The sequence below is a fragment of the Clarias gariepinus genome, chromosome 3 (assembly GCF_024256425.1).
Source record: "Clarias gariepinus isolate MV-2021 ecotype Netherlands chromosome 3, CGAR_prim_01v2, whole genome shotgun sequence".
NCBI lineage: Eukaryota > Metazoa > Chordata > Actinopteri > Siluriformes > Clariidae > Clarias > Clarias gariepinus.
Window position 1 is genome coordinate 28,605,684 of NC_071102.1, and position 21,268 is coordinate 28,626,951.

General features: G+C 35.6%; 1 protein-coding gene across 3 annotated transcripts; it reads right to left on the minus strand.

Moving 5' to 3' along the window:
* Positions 1-857: 857 nt before the first annotated feature.
* On the minus strand, positions 858-12,993 carry si:dkeyp-120h9.1 (Y+L amino acid transporter 2-like). Of its 3 annotated transcripts, none has more exons than XM_053492502.1 (10): positions 12,848-12,993; positions 9,251-9,842; positions 6,639-6,764; positions 6,238-6,382; positions 6,018-6,141; positions 4,460-4,563; positions 4,124-4,220; positions 3,879-4,028; positions 3,604-3,787; positions 858-2,859 (listed from the first exon to the last, which is right to left on the minus strand). In XM_053492502.1, exons 2-10 carry the CDS (start codon positions 9,693-9,695, stop codon positions 2,762-2,764), a joined length of 1,473 nt encoding a protein of 490 aa, XP_053348477.1. In that variant the 5' UTR covers positions 9,696-9,842; positions 12,848-12,993; the 3' UTR covers positions 858-2,761. The 3 variants fall into 3 exon arrangements, with proteins under 3 accessions (XP_053348477.1, XP_053348479.1, XP_053348480.1); XM_053492504.1 differs by lacking the exon at positions 12,848-12,993 and adding an exon at positions 11,638-11,718; XM_053492505.1 differs by lacking the exon at positions 12,848-12,993 and adding an exon at positions 7,642-7,675 and having other exon boundaries at positions 9,251-9,428.
* Between the last annotated feature and the right edge of the window lie 8,275 nt (positions 12,994-21,268).

Below are 21,268 nucleotides of genomic sequence, written 5' to 3' on the forward strand. Positions count from 1 at the left end.
TCATGATTCAGAAAGTAGCCTGCACAACTTACTATAAAGATCATGTCTATATTAAGGCTGACAACACAAACACATTAGACCGATGTGCTGTTGATTAACAGCCTATTAGTTCATGAAGTGTTGACCATCATCATCTCTCTTCTGCTCATTATAGAAAATGAACAGAAATTAAAGCAAGCTTTTTAACCAGGTTTTCTCTTTCTCACTCACTGCTGAACTCCCTGCGATGGGCCCGTGCCCTCCAGGGCCGGTTGTGGATCCAACGTAGCCGCCGAGGCAGTTCCATGGCCTCGTGCCAGCGGTCGCCCACAGGAACTCATCCAGGTAACGTCTGCCTTAACGGTTTTACTTCGTCAAGTTGAGCTTATGGCTGCAGGCATAACTGGACAACCTCTGGGACCTGCACGTCCTTGTTTTAATGGTGGAAAAATGGAGAAGCTTCTTCAGAGCTGGACTCTTTTTAATGGCTCTGGTTGCTGTCTCTTGTATCCTTGGGTCTGTTTGTGTTACCTCAGCTTTATATTTTATGCATGAGTCAGGGCAAACAAACTCCCCATATGGCTCAGTGAACCACAGGCTGCCTCGGCTTAGCGAGGAGTGCCTATTCACGGCCAGTAAGGAAGATGGAAACACACAGTGAAATAACTTGCACAAGTCTTTGCTTAAAAACTAGCAAAATATCTTGGTGAAGCTCTCCAAACTCATCTCAATATTAAAAGCCAGAAAAAGTAGTGAATACAGATTACCCAATAAAAAGTACAGTAAACAGATAAGGCCAAACAAATGAGGCATTTAAGACACTTTTTTCATATTAAGTCAATGACAGTCATTAGGCTGAACAAAAGCACCCTCAAGAGTTTGATCCTGTTCATTGCACACAGTTGCATTATTGTTTATTTTTTTACTTTATTTTATAACACCACCTTTTTATTTGGTGCAACAAAAGAAAAATCAGGCATAGAAGGATACAGGGAGCAACAACTCAATGCATAGATGCTAAATTCTTATAAACAAGACAAGCATACAGAGGTAATACTTGAAACACCCACACCCACCTGTCCATTTTTCAAGAACCTTAAGCATTTGTACTGTAAACAAAACAATGTTACTTCACACATGTATACAATATACATATATATTCTGTAACAATGTAACAACATTACAAACATACATGAATAAAATACACGTGAAAACACATGTAAAACAGGACATCTCTCCCTAATGTCTCCTGAAATTAAAAATATTCCTATGATGTTAAAATGAGGAAAATCTAATTTGCTGAGGTCTGTACTAAAAACTGAACAAACAACAAAGTAAACCAGTAACATTTCATAAAACCTCTGAATTTACAATTATTTGGTTCAAGTGTGTTTGGAGGTTAAACAGAATAAAACATAGATTAAGGTTGAAAAAAAAAGCCACCCCACCTTTAATAATCACAAAACCCTATGTCCTATTATATTATGCAATAGATCGTAACGAAACCTGTTTTTTTTTAAGAACAGAACCCTAGTCTTCAGCTTTGGCTAAGTACATTAATTTCAAGTGCAACCAATAAAACAGCTTGTGATTTAGCCTGAGACTAGACTGCTTTGTCCTGAAATCAGCACAAGAGCTATTAATGTATCCTTGTGCAATACAGTGACTTTCTATAATTATCATAATGTGGTAAAATTCACTTACAGAATCTATGACTTAAAATATTGCATTAGATATTTCTAGTTTTCCTAACTTCATGTATCTATGTGCATTTTCCCGGCCTGGACATAAACTCTGCTTATTCCTGTCCTTGTCTTTGAAAGCAGCTTAGGAAAAAAATAACTGTAAGACACAATTTCTGTGCTTTATCCAATAGACACTTAGAGTGGGAAATGATTCCGGCATGAAACCTGAACATCTGAAAAAAAAAAAAAAAAATCCTAAACTGCTATAAAAATAACTAATTGCCCATTGTGTGCATAAGTTCAAAAGTAACTGAATGTTAAAAAAAAAGAAAAAGTATGATCTACACACCTAAAAACATTTAACGTGTGCAATAAAACATGTAATAAAACATTGACAAATATTGAAATAAGCTTCAAGTTGTGAGCCATAATCTATATTGGTATATGAGGCCACAATGAAACTTAAAAAAAAAAAAAAAAAAGTCTGTATAAGGGGGAAACGATCCTATCCAGTCTCACCATAATGTTTCCTTTGCTGTTTTTCAAAAAAAGAAACACACAAACACAAGCCATACATGCATCAGCCAAAACACCAACACTACTGCCAGATGAACTGATATGTTTTTTAAATATACATTAGTAAACTGCTGACAGGATCAAGGGCATTCAAGACTCACAGCACCCAAAGTACCTGTCGCTAACATCCCAGTGACATTCCTTTTATCTAAGGGGAAGGAAGAGAGGAAAAAGGGGGGTGGGGGGTATGCAGCTCATCTTAAAGTCTCTGTCTGATCACTGTAGCAAAATAGACAAAAAAGGCATAGAAAAAAATGCTACAGCTAAATCATTTTACACATAAAAACTGGACATCAACATGGTCTCCGTAATAACTTCTATAAACACCTTATACTTTGTGAAACTGTCTTAAAATATCCAGACTTGCATTATATAAACAAAATATATTAAATACAAAGATAATAACAATAAAAATAAAAATGTATAAAAATGCAGTTCTGGTTAAAATTTCCCAAATGTTGGTCTCTTGATTTTGCTGGAGTACAAATGGAAAGCTTTCAGTTTCTGTTTTCAGGTCCTGATCATTCTGATTTGCCCGTTTCGGTTGGATTGTCGAGGTCTAGGTCTGGATCCGCTAAACAGCAGAAACACAACTTCTGAGTAAACAGTGAGATCTTATCTAAATGTGGAAAGAGAGAGAGATTAGTTTAAAAAATGTTTTTAGGATAAGTACTGAATATTATTCTAATTAACAATACCATGGCTTAAAGGGGAGGAATTAAAGAACTGCTTTGTAATTACAGCAGATTTAGTGGTCACACACAGACATATGGATTTGTATTACTTAATAAGTAGCAGGAAAACCACAACTTTTCTGCTACAAAGTTTATCCTTAAAAAAAGCTGTTATCTTTTAAGACATGTTTTTATCATAAGCACATAGGAACATACTTGTCAACTTGTACACATAAATTACTTATCTATATAAAACCTGTATCAGCAATACATTAATTACAAAATACAAAATAACAAAATACAAAAAAAAAATAATAATCTGTAAATACACCAAGAGTTCGGTAAGTTCAAATGGGTACATTAAGTTAAAGAATTTATACTCAAAAGTGCTTTTCTACAGAAGGCATGACCAAAGATGACACTGGAAATGACATTTTGCATGAGGCTTTGTAAAGCCCAATGTTCTAGTTATATGTTAAGGTCAATATTACAACCATGCTAAATTCACATCATATTAACAAGATCTGAATAGAACATTTACTTGCAACTGAACATTATTACTGTTTGTGGTATTATGTGATTTTTATCCCAGTTGCAATAAGCAAGAAAACTAGAATCTGATTAAACATAATGCAACACCAAAACCTTATATTAAATTCATCTTGTTCAAACCTTGCTGCAAAACTTACCAAACATTTTACTCAAGATAGCAGGCCTGGAGCTGGAAGGCAGGTGCACAAAGAGGAAGTAGAATGGAGCTCCAGAGAGAGCCACCCCAATGCCCACCAGAGAGTTTATAGTGTCACTGTAGAGCGGCACGACCACCAGAAACACGCTACACAAGCAGTACACTATAGGAAAGAACAGGCTAAGCTAAACACGCACACACACACACACACACAGTGTTGTAAAGTAACAGTCTATTAAACACGTAGTAAATTCAAAAGACAGAGGGAGTATTTACTTTTATTGGTCGAGGCATATCAGGAGCCTTTATGCGCAGGTAGATCTGACTTGCAATGGACAGGCCAATGAACAGCCAGTAATTAAAGCTAAAATAATTAATTAGCTGGAAAACATCTCGAACAAACAGGTAAAGCAAGCTCATGCCACCCTAAAGAAAAACACATATCTCGGTTAAAAAATTTACATGCTTGTGAATTATTATTGACACATAAAAAATTATATATAGAATCTTTTGATGCTTACATTAAACAGCAAAGCTGGGATTGGTGTGTAACGCTTTACATGGATCATGGAAAGGACATTGGGCAAATGACCCTCCCTAGATCCAACAAAGAATAACCTGAAGAGGAAAAAAATTATAATGCTGAAAAATAAAATTACAGTAGCTCCCAGTTATAGAACTGTCACACCTCCAAAAAAATCATAATAATTTAACTAAGAAACCTTAGCCATTTCTTGAGGAGATGCAGGAGATTCACAAGGATTATTAAACCATAGTAGGAGATACAGTGTGGTTATGCAATCATTCTTCAGGTGCAGGAGGTTGCTGTACACATGCTTCTGTTATAAGCGACTAACCTGGAGGCAGCAATGATGGAGGAGTTGAGACCACCGTAGCAGGAGATGGCCACAGAAAGTGGAATCAGCCAGCGTGCATAGCCAAGGACACTGTCAGCAAACGTCTGCACACAGACACCACACACAGTTTTCACACCAATCCTTCAACTTCACCAAATTTAGAGACACTTACCTGACATTTATTTTAAAAAACTATGACATAATGTAACCATAACTGCGTGTATCTGTTTTGCCTCATTATTATTATTATTATTATTATTATTAGCTTTTGCATTACAGAAGAATTTCAGCTTAATATGTCTTTAAAATGTTTAGCAGCACAACAAAACCAAAAAGAAGAAGATAGGCTAATTGCCTTTATTTTAGTGCCACATGGTCATTACAAGGCAACAGAGCAGCTCATCTCCTGTTGTGGAATAATATCGGAGTCTCAAGAGAGTATGCTGCCTGAGGTTTCCTTTGCTTAACAGGATCAGTGAAACGGCAGATGAAAATCGCATGATCTGAATTACCCTAACCAGATACTGGCAGTTAGGAGCTATTTTGTGACTTCCTGGAACCAGGAGGTAAAATAACAAGAATAGTTTTTGTTTGTTTGTGTGTGTGTGTGCCTGCGTGTGTACACATGTGAGATTTGGGTGTGTTCATTTGATCAGGTTTTGTAAGACAAAAATCTGTCTAAATGGACAATTAACTTGTGTGGCAGAAAAGACGTACATTTTTTCTTATTTCAGTTGACACAACTGACACTTAAACAGAAAGCTAGTATGCAGTGCCAGTCAAAAGTCTGACCAGACCTTCCAATTTAATGTTGTTTTTGTGGTTTATTTTCTACATTCTAGAACAATTCTGGAGATCTTAACACTAGGAAATGGAATTTAAGTAACAACAGTCAATTGTTATTTCAAGACACAAAGTTCAGCTGCTCTGAAATAGATTTCCGCAAAAATGGTAAATAAGACCAAAACTAAAAAAAAAAAAAAAAACTATTTAAACCACCAATTAGATTACCAAACAGCACCTTAGATTAAAGACCTTTATGCATTTACAGAGCAAGAGTAGCACACACATCTCAACACCACCTTTTTAAAGTAAAATATTTTGCCATCAGTATTGTTTTATAATATATAAAAATGAGAAAAGACCACTAAATTAGAAGGTGTTTCCAAACGTTTGGTTGGTAATGCAGATTTGTCAAACTATTCCTCCATTCAGAAGTAGGATTTGTTTAGTTATGTGCCAAATTGAATGTATCTTAATATGCATCTGTGTAGAGTGTTTCACGTTCTCTCTGGGTCTTCCTTAATTAGATCCTTAATTGGTTAGGTCCTCATAAGTTTCCTCCAACTTTTCTTGCTTCCATCCTCTTTTTAAAAACATGCAACAAACACTTCACTTCACCCCAAGGAAGCGTCAAAATCTTTCTTTGTGGTTATTGCACATATGCTACATATAGTTACATGAATCACTGCATTAAAGGACTAAGCAAATAAATTTCTGAGTGTTTAATTGTGGTTATCTGTAGTAGTATTGCATATAAACTGCAGGCAACACTCACCACAGCCACTGCTTCACTCTGCAGCACTGTCTCTGCATCCAAGACTGCGTAATAGGCCACGTTGGTCATGAGGTAGATAACCGTGACAATGGGCATAGAGATGGCTATAGACAGGGGTAAGTTTCTAGCAAAGAATAATATGAAAAAAAAGCCAGTTATTCTCTCAGCTGTGAAAATCCTTTTTTTATTTCACCAATTCAGGGTTAATGAATGTTCTAACCTTTCTGGGTTTTTGATCTCCTCAGTAATGAAGTTCAGAGTGTCCCAGCCAGAGTATGAATACAGTGCAGCATACAGAGCGAGAGCCATGTCTCCAGGATTCAGATTAGAGTCCTTAAATGAGTCTTCAAAATTCTTTGTCTTACCTGTAACATGACACACATACTGAACACCCATCTATAGAAAACTGGAACAAGCCTACTATTAGCTGTTCCTTGGTACACATTGTACACAAAGATATCCTCATTAACAACAGTATGAGTGTAATTGAAGCAAGTACCTACAAATCACAATATTCATGTTGGTGGGAAAAGACATTTAATGAAACTTGACAATTTTCATTTAATGTTCATTCATTTGCATTAATTTAATTTTTTTTTTATTTCATTAATTTTAAACTACCTTGGGCCAGGATGATCAAACCAGCAATGATGATAACAATTAGAGCCATCACTTTTGCAACCGTGGAGATGACCTGCAGGATGGCCCCCCATTTCACCTTCATACAGTTCACAAAGGTCAGCAGAGCTGCAGAGACGGAGAGCAAAATCAGAAAAAAAAAAAGTTAACTAACACTCTCCTAATAATAAGCAGTTTGTTTTTTAGGACAAGACTTTTCATGTAAAGCCAATGAATGTAAGTCACCAAGTCTGCTCATGTCGATCTAGCATCTAAGTATCCAGAAATTCTACATGTAAATTCTGTACTTATTTGTCCAGCTTTTATTCATGTGTTATAAGATAATAATATGATAGTAAAATCTTATAGTTAATACCATTTTTAAAATGCTGGACAAAAAAAATCTGAACATGAAGTTTCCTTGTTGGTGCTGTGTTAGTAAAACTAGCAGTTGGCAGCCAGCCTGTTATCTAAGCAACCAACCATAAAAGTTATGTCACTGTTATCTTGACAGGTTGCTACATAAATACTAATTACAATAAATGTTATTGCATTTGTTAATAATAAGTATTATTGGTGTTTATGTAAGATTGCTAACATTAGCCTGTATGTAAATTACAAGTTATCTTCATTTTCTTTCTTGGTTCCCCTGAAAGCACCCAGTAAACATCTAGAACCTAAAAATTTAGTCTCATGACTCTTATTGCTGAACAATTTCATTGAAAATTATTGTAATATGTAATTATTGTAACTTAAATGAGTCGTAATCACTGTTGTGTTAGTGCAGATGAGTGGACATGTGCATCTAGAACCATGTTAGCAGTAATTGCAACCCTGTAGATTAATGATTTGAGCAAGGTGCTCTAAACCATTACTAGTGCTAGAAAAGCTTCAGGTGATGGAAGATAAACGATATTTGCACGGATACAGAAGTACATAAGCCAACTTCAAAAGACTGTTAGTGGTCACATGTAAAACAGATAAACAGTGTAAGAGATTGTGATACCTTCGAAGCAATGATGGCTTTTTTCATGCGCAAACTGAAAGCAGATACCACAACAACAACAAAAACAATCAGGCTTGTTCATTAACCACTAAGAGAAAATTCCTCAAAGACTCATCAGCGGCATAGAATGACCAAATTGTTTTCTCTTTAGTCATTAGTAAAGAAAAACAACAACAAAAAAACTGCTGCATAATCCTTTTACTTTACAATAGCTTTGCAACCCTGTGTAAATGTACCACATGCTTTCTATATACAGTTGTGTATTAATTACTATTGACAGCTGGTTTTGTCACTAAGGTATGAATTTATACAGTTTAAACAAAATTTCCACTATTAACACAAAAGCAAATTAGAGGATTTAAACGAGTTAGTCATCATAATTTAGGAAATATACTAATATATACAGTATATAGCACCCAATTATATTTACACTCTTCTAGGTGTAGTACGCAATATGCATATTTACCAGTCCGAAACAGGCTGAACTATTTCTTGTTTCTTTAAAAAATCTTTTAGGGATGTGTTAAAAGATTTCAGATTAAAGATGCATCCATTTTACTAAATAGGTTTACATTATATGCATTATAAAAGACATTCTTATAAAAAACACTTTACTTTATATATGGCGCTAATGGGGTTTAAGAGGAGGCATGTTCAGAATGTAAAATTTAACCACCACCTTTCACTCTCATTCTGTTTAAAGGAAAGGTTTGGCATCAGATATATGGCTTACATAAAAGGTTAACATTAATGGAATTCTGCATTGCAGAGTTAACACTAACACAAACACAATGAAAGGAATTACAAACAGTCACTGTCCTGCCATTAATATCTTAACTGGCCAAGACGCAAAATGCCAACTAAAAATTAAACATATTAGATGTTACATTTAAATAATTTAAAAACCCTAGATAACTGTACAAAAAAAGAAGAATGTATTCATGTACAGGATCGACTCCTACAGTAGTTTGGTCTTATGTGCAGAGGTTTTAGGAAGCAAAACTGTCTGTAGCCTACAAAAGGTATTAGATAAAGTAAACAGACAAAAACCTCAAGAAACACCTCAAGAAACAACTCAGGTAAAATAAAAAAACAACACCTTGGATAAATAACAACATACATATACAAACACTAAAACAGGACACTGTGCATGTGTGAACAATGTTTGGACACACAAGTGTGCATGTTTGTAATACACTCCTTTTCTGAATAACAACTGTGCATATTTACAATAGTAAATAAAATAAACAATAGTGACTAACATATTTGCTGTGAAATAATTATTTAAGATTAAGAAAGACCAAAAGATACTACAAAAAAAATATAATTTTAAAAAAGAAGGGAAAAAAAAGAAAAAAAGAAAAAAATCCAGATCCATATATATTTTTCTGACATGGCACTTGCGGTACTGTTAACTAAGTTGATGCATTTCTCCTGCTGTGACTGTGACTGCGATTTTCATCTAAATCCCAACCAAGGTGCAGCATGGGGAGTTTCCCTGGAGCAGCATTTAGCAGTATAAATCTACCATAATCTTGTACTCTAATTTATTACACTGTAAATAGGCTTAGAAAAAATTCCAGCAAGTTTTGTAAATGATTAAACTTACCGATGATGAGCGCTGCAATAAGTCGGACGGCATTATAAGGAGCTAGGCAGGTTGGATAGAACGGCTGCACGAGGTAAGTGGAAAAAGTAAGAGCAATGACCGCCTGGCATGCTGGCTCCACAATCAACAATGAGGTCCACAGCCGAATAAATGCCAGGAAGCCACCAAATGCTTCCAGGATGTAGGCATAGCTGGCACCTGATTTGCGTATCGTGGTGCCGAGCTCAGCATAACAGAGGGCTCCAAATACAGAGAAGATGCCACCGATGGCCCAAACCACCAACGAGAAGCCGTAGGAGCCAGTGTACTGCAGCACACCCTTTGGTGATACGAAAATCCCTGACCCAATCATATTGCCCACAATGAGACAAACTCCATGTAACAGCGAGATCTCCTGCTTCAGACGCATGGAGTTGGTGGAAACAGTGTCTACTTCTTTAGCCATGACTTCACTCTGAATGCAATCTGTAAAGGACAGAGAAGCAAAAAAAGGACGGAGAAGGGAAGAATGATGAGGGGGTGGTGCCAGATGACGAAATCAGGATCACTTCATGAGTCTCATTTATGGCTCGTCATGTGTCATCACATCATTCTGTAAAAAAAAAACAAAAAAAAAAACAGTTCAACTAGGAATTCTGTAAAAAGGAGACGTTTTTTTTTAAAAAAAGACATACCTTAATAAACATTAAAAAAAAAACTATGCTACTGTTTATGGGATTAACTGGTTACAGATCTACTGTAGCAACACTGCTTTAAGATAAGCTTAGCAGGTATGAAGAAAATGTGAACTGTACTTTACAACAAATCCCTAATGTCTATTGGTGAACAGGATGAGTCCATCCAAACACCATTTTGTAAATGATTTTTCAGCATCATAAAACTTTACACTCCTAAAGTAAACAAGTCTCTGAACTTAACTGCTCAAAAACAAATAAATAAACATTCAGTGAAGCATTACATACTGAAAAAATATAAAATGATGCCCAGCTGAATCCATAATGCCTTAAAAAAAAGACCAAATTCAATGTTTTGCATTCAGCTAACAGATTTTAAATGTTCTACCCAAATCTATTCCAAGCTAATGACAAAATCCTCAGTGTGACAGAATTGTGCAATAAAACAATACTTTTAACAGTTCAACTTGTCAACATGAGATACATCTATGTATATCCACTTTTTTTATCAAACAGGTTGTTCAAGTAGTTGATCAAAAGTTTTTCAATAATAACCGCCAGGGTAAGTCTGGTCTTAATGTGACTTCTTTTTTTCCCCTCTACATTATTATTATGAGTTTGTAATGAAAGCACAACATAATTTTATACAGTTTACATTAGGGCATGATTAATAATTTTAAAAAATCCCGGATTTGCTTATTTATTTTAAAAAAATCCCAGATTGCTATATCAGTTACACTTAATAGTCACACTCACACAGTGTAACACTTCCCTCATCCTGCTTCCTCATTAACGGTGTTCCAATATTAGCAAGCGGCCAATATTACGACGCTTGCTCACTCACTTCCAGCCAACCAAGATTCAAGATTTCTTATTTTGTCTTAGCCTCTCGAGAACAAGGTGGGAGAAGGGCAGTGAACAATAAAATTACAGTAGGAGATAAATATAAATAAGAAACAAAACAAAAAAGAATAAAATTTTAAACTTACAGTGTAAACAACCCATAATACGGTAATACTAGAACACTGTGGTACAAGTAAACAATTAAAAATTACAACGTTCAGGGTACATTTGGGTAGGCATGTTACATCTGTGGAAGTAGTAGTGGGTGACAACAGTTTATCAGCCTGATGGCCTGTGGATACAGACTGTCCCGGAGACTAGTTGTTCCTGCTGGTACTGTGTACCAGACTTCATGAGAATGAGAAAATGTGTTAATGGGGTAATTGGATTGGATGGATATGATTTTCTGGGCTAGCCTCAACACCCTCTGAATTGCCCTTCTGTCATGCACTGTGCTGTTCCCAAACCACACAGCAATGCAGTAGGTCAACACGCTCTTCACAGTGCATCTGTAGAAGTCCTGCAGTATCTGTGGTGGCATGCCAAACTTCCTAAGTCTCCTTAGGAAATACATTCTCTTCTTGGATGTGTTAACCAGCTGTATTGTGTGTTCTGTCCACTTTAGGTCCTTACAGATATGGGCACCAAAAAATATATAACTGTCCTGAGGCAAGACGAGCGACAGTACCAGCCTATCATTGACTACGTATTTAATTTCATACTACCTAACAAACTGACATGTAGCTAATACTGCTTAAAATAATGATGATAAAAACGAATGCATGCGATAATGAAGTATTGTAGTTGGATGAGTGTCCAAAAAGCACAGGTGTTATTATAAGTCTTTTTTAAATTATTACTAGAGGCTACCTGCGTCTCAGCCCGCGTACAAGAGTTTTCCCCTTCAGCTCCGCCCACGAGCAGGTCCTGACGGCTGGGCCTACCCTTACCTGTAAATGGAGGGTGCGGTCAACTCGTTGCCGCTCCTCATGCTGCTTCAAATTTGAATAATCAAGGATTTCAGAAGCTATAAGCTCACCCTGACATACCAGTTTTCGCCATAGACGCCTCTGCCCACTGAGGAACACCTGTGACACACTCACAATATGGCATAAAAGTTGTTGTCGCTGCCTACTCTTACCTGGGCAAACTGACAAAACAAACTGAATTTCTGTTTTATATATGTATATAAGATTGTTTATATTCAAGTTATTTACTTTAACAATCTTAAAATACGGAAAAGTGACTTTTTTTTTACAACATTTGTAAAATCATGCGAAGAAAGCACTTTTATTTAAACATTTTTTTCAAACTTTAGTTAAATAAATAAATGTGCAGGTGGAAAAAAAATGAGAATGGTGAGAAAAACGTTATCTAAATTCCCACAGAGAAAAATCCTGATTGGGCACTTCCCTAAAGGAAGCTACACAACTCACTACATACATCTGCTCATTTCTGTTCAGTATTTTGTCCAAATGCCAGCAATAAGTTACACAAATATTTTTCCTCCCCCTTTTCTCTATTCTTCTATATGATTTGCATAGTTAAATATGCCCAGCACACCTGCAGATACACAACCAGCATCATCACTCTAGAAATAAGCAGAATGACTCCACTACTAAAAAAAAGTTTGGCTTGGTTTAAATATAACCAGAGGTTGAGTAGATAAATCACGGTCTGTGTTATCTCTCGCCTCCACGGCTAAAAACAGGGAAAGTAAGTTAATCTGGCGGTCTAACAAAACCAGCCTGCCTTCATACTGCATGAACATTCACGTCTGTACTGTTCAGGTGTAATTACCGACACTAATCGACTTCCTGCACACTACCTACACATAATATAACACAACAGCTCAAACTTATCGTGTACAAGGTGAAAAACCTTTCTAAATGATGTCCAAACTACATTTTATCCGTCTACATATGGTAATCCGTTCCAGCTCAAACAAATTAGCCGGTAGTAGCTAAAGCTTAGCATTAGCCACGTTTCTAAGAGGAACCATGAGCTAGATCCTGAAGTCACAAACTACCTACACAGCTAGCAAGATAACCAAAACCACGTCCTGTTTATCACGACTTACCTTCCAGAGAAAGTCCTTGAGGTTTAAAGAAAAAGAAAAAGCTTGGTTTCCTGAATCTCAATATACACACAAACAATGTGGCAACGTTTAGGGGCGTGCGTGAAAGATGGATGATGTAAACTCTCCCGCCCTATAGATCATTCAGAAGCGCGAGAGCAGTGATGGTCAACGTACTAGGCATTTACTGAATCGATTCTTTTGAAACTCCCGTTTAGGAGCATTGAACCATGCAGATTTGATTAATTTGATTCATTTTTTTAAATGTTCAAAAGAAATTACGTGGTATGTTTTGATTTGTTATGGTTCTTCAATATATGCTTATTATATGGTTATATACTGGATTTTGGGATCAATAAAGTATCTATCTATCTATCTATCTATCTTCACACATATACACATGAATGCAAAATCTATATACAGTATGTATGTATGTACAGCCTCTTTGTGCATGGAGTTTGTATGCTCTCTCCGTGCATAGTGAGTTTCCTGCAGGTACTCCTTCATGTGTATTCAATTAAAAAAATGTCTTACTGTTTTAACATCTTACAGGATTTTAATTACTTCTAAGATGAACAGTAGAGTATCTACTCTCAGGTAAAACTGATTAGGTTTACTATATTTAATATACAGGCCCCACAGTAGAACCTCAGTAAATAAAAAGTATAGTACAACCTTCATTACTAAAATTAAAATCTTTATTTTTTTAATACCTGTCCGTCTACCTTTATTCTTAAAGACACACCCCGTCCTCCATAATACTAGTATTAGCTCTCCACAAATGCCTGCAGAGATGTTCTGCCACATTCTTTAGAGGCATTTTTTCAATTTGCTATATCTTCATTCCAGCAGTTATACAGGTTATGCTAAGTTTCTGCACACTGGTTGTTTTGTTTTGTTTCAGTTTTGTGCTGAAGATCAAGCATTACTTTTTTTTATGCACACCATCCATCAAGCTTGACGTAAAGCATTGTCCTTTGCACTGTCTAAGCTGTCACAAAACTCTTTTTCACAAACAGTTTTTATGTGATAATCAGATAATCAATGTTTTAGTTCCTCTGCCATTTCTTGTCCATGTACAGCAGACATACTGTACAGATAGACACGCATTCCAATTTGAGAATGTGCATGGTGTTAATTTTATAACCATGTTCATGCAATTAAGCTAATTACAGGTATGTCCAATTATTTTTTTAATAATCACAGGTTTTAGAATTTGTGTTTCATGTCACTGGTGTACTGACTTTTATAATTTGTTTCTAATTTGGGGCGTGTAAAATTTTACTTGTCAAAAAAGGAAAATTCAACTATTAAGAGGTTAGATTTTTTTAAATTATTTGACAATTAAGGGATATTGCCCAGGTGTGTACTTACTTCTCTTGTAAATTGTATACACACTACCTGCCAAAATGTTGTCATTTCAGAGGTCAAATTGTTGGCCTGAATCAAGCAAAAGCAAACATGACTGGAATTAGTCCAGCACATTATTAAAACCATAAAGGATTGTGGTGAATCATCAACAAAAATGTGTTAAAGATGCGTCATAAAAAAAAAAACAACTTGAAAAAAAAAACAGCTTTGGATGGGGCTGTTGTTAATATATAAATTAGCTTTTTTTATTTTGTCCTTTTTTCCCTTTTTTTATTTTGTCCTTTTTGATTACACTTCTGGAAATCCTTTAGGTTATCATTTTTTTATATAATGCATACTGTATGCTTGATCAATCTTCTAATAAAAATTGTTAGAGAGGCTAATCGAAAAAAAAAAAAAGATTTTAATTTGCTAGGAAACATAAAGATTGGACCTTGTAGCAATGGAAAAAGGTCACATGGTCTGTTGAGTTTAAATTGACCCTGTTACAGAACAATGAGTGCATCAGTGTAAGAGGGGAAGCACATGAAGCGATGCACATCATGCATAGTTCCCACTGTACAAGCCTCTGGAGGCAGTGTTATGATCTGTGGTTGCTTCAGTTGCTCAGGTCTAGGCTCAGCAATGTTATATGGCAATAAAATGAAGCTGATCACCTAAATGTAATGAATGGCCTACTCTTTCTTCCCTGAGGTTCAGGCATATTCCAAGACTCAAATTATGAAAGAGCCGTTTTGGGAGCATAAGCAATCATTCTCACACATGATCTGGCTATTGCATTGTAATCAAAATTAATAGACATTGAATTAAATAATAAAGAGTGTAAGTTCTATTTCCAACGAAAGCCACTTGCCTGACTCTTTGTTTATAATCTAGTCATTTATGCTATAATTAACGAATAATTCCTCATTTGATTATTAGCTTTATACACATCAGCCATCAACTAAAGTAAAAACCATGCAGTCACTGATTTCTGCAACTTTTTATTTTGTTCTGTTGGCATTTTATGCACTACATTTTATGTCTTATATTAGGCAATCTACACATCCTTGCTGTGTGTTTTAGATTAGCTCCCTGTTTTAATGATGATATGATTGTGCAAGAGTATTGGATATATTAATAGCCTCTGTATGATTGCAAACTGAATTAATTAAGCTTGTTTGTGTTGTGGTATCACTCATTACTGGCCAACAAATTGATTAAACAACAAGAAAAACACACTGAGCTAGCAGGCTTTTAGACATCTTAAGGGACTGTTTTTTTCCTACTTGTCTTGACTTGACTTGAACAGAAAGGCACTACAAAGTCTAAAAAAATTCTATTTTAACCTCAGCTCATAAAACTCATAGTGGTTAGCACTGTGGCCTTGCACCTCCAGGCATAGGGTTCAATTCCCGCCTTAGGTCTATGCACGGAGTTGGCATGTTCTCCCCGTGTTTCCTCCAGGTGAATGAATGTATAAATGAATAAAAATTGTGTGTAAAATACATTATCCACATGTTTTTTAAAAAAAATTATCTATCCAAAAGTACACTGTGATAACATACATCAGTGACAGGAAATTTCTAGCAGTAGTTTATTTCTTATCGTTGGATTTTCTGGCTTTCTCACACAACTCTGGAAGTATCTGAAAGGAACCATGTGTTGAAGTAGAAAGGTCCCATTTACAAGTAATGTCTCATATAATCAATTAACGAGTAGGAAAATGTCTGAACATAAAAATATTCAGAATATTTAGAATATTTTTAGTTAAAAAAAAGAAGAAGAAAATTGTAATGTAGTATATAATTATGTCAGCAAGCCATCTGGGAGTGTTTTTTTTCTGAATATCTTAAATACCATCTTTCACTGTCACCAATGACGCACCTACCAAAATAATTAATTAATATCTCATATAGAAATTACAGTTAATATAATCTAAAGCTGCTAACACAAATAAAGATAAATAGACAACTTAAATATGCCATTTTCCCAAGCTTTTTAATCAAGCCTTGCTTCTAACAAGGCCTTCTCTAGCACCTTAAGCCATTTCATTTATGAACAGGAACTCCAACGATGCAAATGCTTCATTCAGCACATACTCAGATTTCCCCCACAGGGTAAAATAGACTTCCCATTATAGAGAGTAGCATGGTGGCTGTTATATTGCTTCACTATTCCCAAAATATCACATGCATGTGGCCATAGTAGTGTGTAGTGTTCTCATGTTTCCTGGCTTGAAGAATAAAGTTTAAGATTTCTCAAGTTGTTAAAAAACAATATCTGTATGTCCATAGGTTAAAGTTGCTGGATTTTTTCCTAATCCATGGAGGGGATGCTTAGCACAATCTCATGTAGGAAGCATGCAGCACTGTATTTGAGTCTGTGTGAGACTACAGTACAGTGTCAGCATTTTCCCTGTAATAGTACAGCATATTAGTAGTACACCCTGTATATTCTAATATCCACCAAGATGTTGTAACAGTCATATGTTTAGTAATGAGGCAACGCAGTAATACCAAATAACGCCACAAGAGGGCAATTCCTTATTGTTGGGGTAGACAACAGCTAAATTTGTGTTCTGAGAAAGAGGTTTTGCTGTAATGCTGCTCTGGTTAGATTAGCTAAATTGCTACAGTGTTCTCCAGTTTAAGTATAGCTAATAAATGTAGCATCACAGATAAATGCCTTACTGTGTTATTATCTATCCAGGTCTGTTATTATCAGCTCTCTAAGCTATCTTGCTATCTTGGTGCTAATGCTACAGTAACTACAGGATTTGACTTACTACAATAAAGTTGGATCGACGTTGGATATTCACTTTATATTCAATGTTTCTTACCTTGTTATAAGCCAGTCAAATAGGAAAAGGAAGATTAACCTATTACTATAGGTAGCAAACATATTTTGTTCTAGGTAACTTTGCTTAGTTTATATTATACATAATTTAAAACAGAACTGTTATTTATTTGTGTAACACAAAAATGTCTACTCATAAATGTCAGTCATTGTCATATACAAACCGGATTCCAAAAAAGTTGGGACACTATACAAATCGTGAATAAAAACTGAATGCAATGATGTGGAGGTGCCAACTTTTAATATTTTATTCAAAATAGAACATAAATCACGGAACATGTATAATTTTAAGGGAAAAATATGTTGATTCAAAATTTCATGGTATCAACAAATCCCAAAAAAGTTGGGACAAGTAGCAATAAGAGGCTGGAAAAAGTAAATTTGAGCATAACGAGGAGCTGAAAGACCAATTAACACTAATTAGGTCAATTGGCAACATGATTGGGTATAAAAATAGCTTCTCATAGTGGCAGTGTCTCTCAGAAGCCAAGATGGGTAAAGGATCACCAATTCCCACAATGTTGCGCAGAAAGATAGTGGAGCAATATCAGAAAGGTGTTACCCAGCAAAAGATTGCAAAGACTTTGCAGTAATCATTATCAACTGTGCATAACATCATCATTACGTCATATTTTTATCTACAGTCATGCTGCTGAAATAACAAAGGTCCTGGTCTCTCGAAATCAGCGCTCTGTAGTACACTCAGTGAAATTACCAACTTAAAGTCTTGTGCTGTGCGAAAATAAATACCCAAAAAATTTTAGTATGTATGTGTGTGACTTTTGTAAGTCGCTCTGGATAAGAGCGTCTGCCATGTGCCTAAATATAAATGTAATGTAAATGTGGGTGTTTGCGTGTGTGTGTGGATGCGCAAAGCCACCATCCTCTTTCCATTGTGCCACTAAATATTCTAGAGGAAACAATGAATCCTTTTATGAAACAGAGAAAGTGCACAAACTTTGACAGAGACCTGAAGTGCCACAAGGATCTTAACAACCTTCATTTCCAATAAATGTGGTAGCAGAATGTATCATGACTGAGTGCAAAAAATGAGAAAAGAAATTACAATCGTGTGAGAGAATCATGATCTCAATTTCCACAAAGAAAAAAATCATGATTACCATTTTCAGCACGAATCCTGCAGATCTGCTGTGAGGACACATTAGTGCTGTTAGACTGTTAAAGTTTAAACACAGTTACATGGACCTACTTTTTAATTCTAGCATAATTTAAATTTTTCACATGCTTAAGTTAAGGGGTAGAGTTTGAAGTAAGCATGTCTCTCATTTCCGAAATTTGTTAATAATTCTAGACAGCTTTCACTGAAGCAATCAGTTAAAAAAGGCACAAAATGACAGATAATGCTGAGTTGAAGTCACAGTAGCAAGGAAAAACCTGAAGAAGAGATCTTGAGTACCCTGACTTAAAATGGAACCTCTTCATTTAGGCCCTGAGTTATCACAAGCATCCCCAATCAGACCACACAGGGGCATTCTGACCATCAGTGAGTATTCTCCACTGAAACTTCAAAGCACTTTTGTAAGTTGCTGTGGATATCAGCATATGCCAAATGCATAAATGTAATGAAAATGTAAATCTACATATACTCTATACCGCTCTTTTATATCACTTTAAGGCAGAGACAGTGCTTAATACACAAATTACTCCAGCTGCCTAAGCCATCAAGTAAAGTAAGGTTAAATTTGGTGTGCTAGCTTGCAGTACATCTCTCTAGTTGGGATATCTTGCCAACCGAGCTTAGCAGTGCTTCTCCTAGTCTTTCAGTTTCCAGTATTCATCCTGAGGTGTGTTCTGGTAAAGCCTGATTCCATGTATTATTTTAATTTGTAGATCAAATAACATTTTTAGCTTTATGCACTTATATACAGCTTTATACAGTGCACTTAAAACTCATGTCATGTCACTTTAAAAGCTGATAATGGGGGCAAATTAATGCCATTCTTAATAGACATGTAAAATAAGATATATAATAAGAATTTTCTTCCTTTAAATGTAAAATACTTTTTACTTTTTCATAAAGATTGCTGTTGCTATGAGATTGCTATGAGAAGTTGCCATGGTACTGAAGGACTCTAAAGGACCCACGTACGGAAAAGAGATGACTTTATACAATTCCATGGATGAATTTGTTGGTACCCTTTTACTAAAGAAATAAAAACCCACAATGGTCACTACAACATTTTTAAACTGACAAAAGAGATCACTTAATAACTCATTGTCTATACAGCATTACCCTGTATATGGGGTCATGGAGACCCTGGAGACTATCCCAGGAGACTTGGGGCACGAGGCAGAGAACACCCCGGACAGGGGCCAATCCATCGCAGGGCTACACATGCACACACTCACATGCTTATTCTTACACTACGGTAATTTGGGCACACTAATGAGCCTAGTATGTATGTCTTTAGATTGTGGGAGGAAACCCACCAAGAACAGGAAAATACATACCTGCACACAGACAGAGGTGGGAATAGAACCACTATGCCACTGTGCCACCAACAAAAAGAATAAATAAAGAAATTAAAAAATAAAAAGAAATAATAATTTAATCAACATTAATGAAAATCAGACATCACTTTTGAATTGTAATTCAACAGAAAAAAATTTCTGTGACTAGAGTTGTTAATATTATTAAGAAGTTTAGGGTCCATGGTCCTCAGTGGCCAAACTGCCTGGATGTGGCCACAAGAGAAAAAAAAAGTCAGACAGAAGGATAATAGGAATAATAAGCAAAGAGCCATGGGAGACTTCCAAAGAGATTTAAGGTGAACTCCAAGGTCAGGATACATCAGTGTTGGACTGCACCATCTTGGAACGTTACTGGGATCTGCTACAATACATACCGACAATGCTTCAGGGAAAATGTCCTTCGACAGATGAGACAATAATATGCAAAGAAAGAGAACAAAAATTAGGCTTTGAAAGAAAAGAACACGGCATCTACTGTGAACCATAAAGGAGGCAAGGTTATATTCAGGGGCCGATTTGCCGCATCAGACAAAGTGTGTCAAATGTAAATGTGACAAATTATACAACTGTCCATGACAGAAATTTAGGTTGGAATATACAAATTTACAAAATTACAGAATAAAATAGAATTAACACAGAAATATATAAAACTACATAAATTACACAGGATTTACTAAATTTGCAAATTCTTATTTTAGACTGAAAGTATACAAATATGGCATGTGGCATGACAACAGCAGCATAATTGAAAAATTAAGTATAAAATGAAATTATGTGTTTGTCAGTGTGTCTGTTATTGGCCACGTTCCAAAGTGCAACTAAGTTCTCAAAACTGGCCTTTTATGAACCCTGGAACAGCTAGGGCAGTTTACTCATGACTAGTGGGCCATTTACCTGTTGACAGGTGCAAAGGTCTTATTGGGGATTACAGAAATCACTCGATTGCAGCGATTGCATTAAAAGATTGTGCAACAAAGTAAAAGGTAAAGGGTCCATTAGTTTTTGTCCAGGGCAATTTCATTAGTTTTTTTTTTTTATTTTGTTAAATCACAATTTAAAGTAATGTATGATTTTCATCAGTCAATGTACATTAAATTGTTATTTATCATTACTTTCGTCAGTTTTAAGTTATTTCAGGTAGGATTGTGGAGTTTTTTTTTCTTTAATGCAAGAGTACCATCAAATTCATCCACATGGCCTGTTTAAAGGTGCTGGTAATTCAACATTCCACCCTATTAATTCCTTAATAATCATAAGAAAAACTTGTTTGTTCTCTTTTCCTTATTTTTTCATATTTGAAAATAATACAATATCGACTGACAGAGGGTCTTTGAAAGTACAACCTTGTTACCAGATTTATAAATGAAATACATTTATTAATTCAAATATATATTTTAAATAGATGTTCTCATAACTTCATACTGTATGAATGGATGTTAGATAACTGGTGCCAGAGGTCTTGTGGAGTCGTGCCCCGAGGGGCCAGAGCTGCCCAGGTGGCATAAGGGTAGTCTACACAATACTGGGCATAATGTTTTGTGTTGTATTGTTATGGCTGATTAGTGTATTTGATTTTTACATTTTTTAATGTTAATTCTAAAATAATTAAAAGTCTGGACTTATGTCTGAAAGGTTCAGCGATTGTAAGATTTATATTCAGTTATACCCTGCTTTATGCCCTAAGGCCCTGGCAACACTGTACAGGATAAAGCAGTATAGGCT

Excerpts from the sequence above, each read along its gene's own strand:
- si:dkeyp-120h9.1 (XM_053492502.1), bottom strand. The coding sequence starts at position 9,695 with ATGGCTAAAGAAGTAGACACTGTTTCCACCAACTCCATGCGTCTGAAG. Across the intron at positions 4,221-4,459 it reads TCCATCATTGCTGCCTCCAG|GTTATTCTTTGTTGGATCTA; the intron begins GTTAGTCGCTTA and ends TTTCCTCTTCAG. Across the intron at positions 2,860-3,603 it reads TATCTTGAGTAAAATGTTTG|ATAAGATCTCACTGTTTACT; the intron begins GTAAGTTTTGCA and ends TTCCACATTTAG.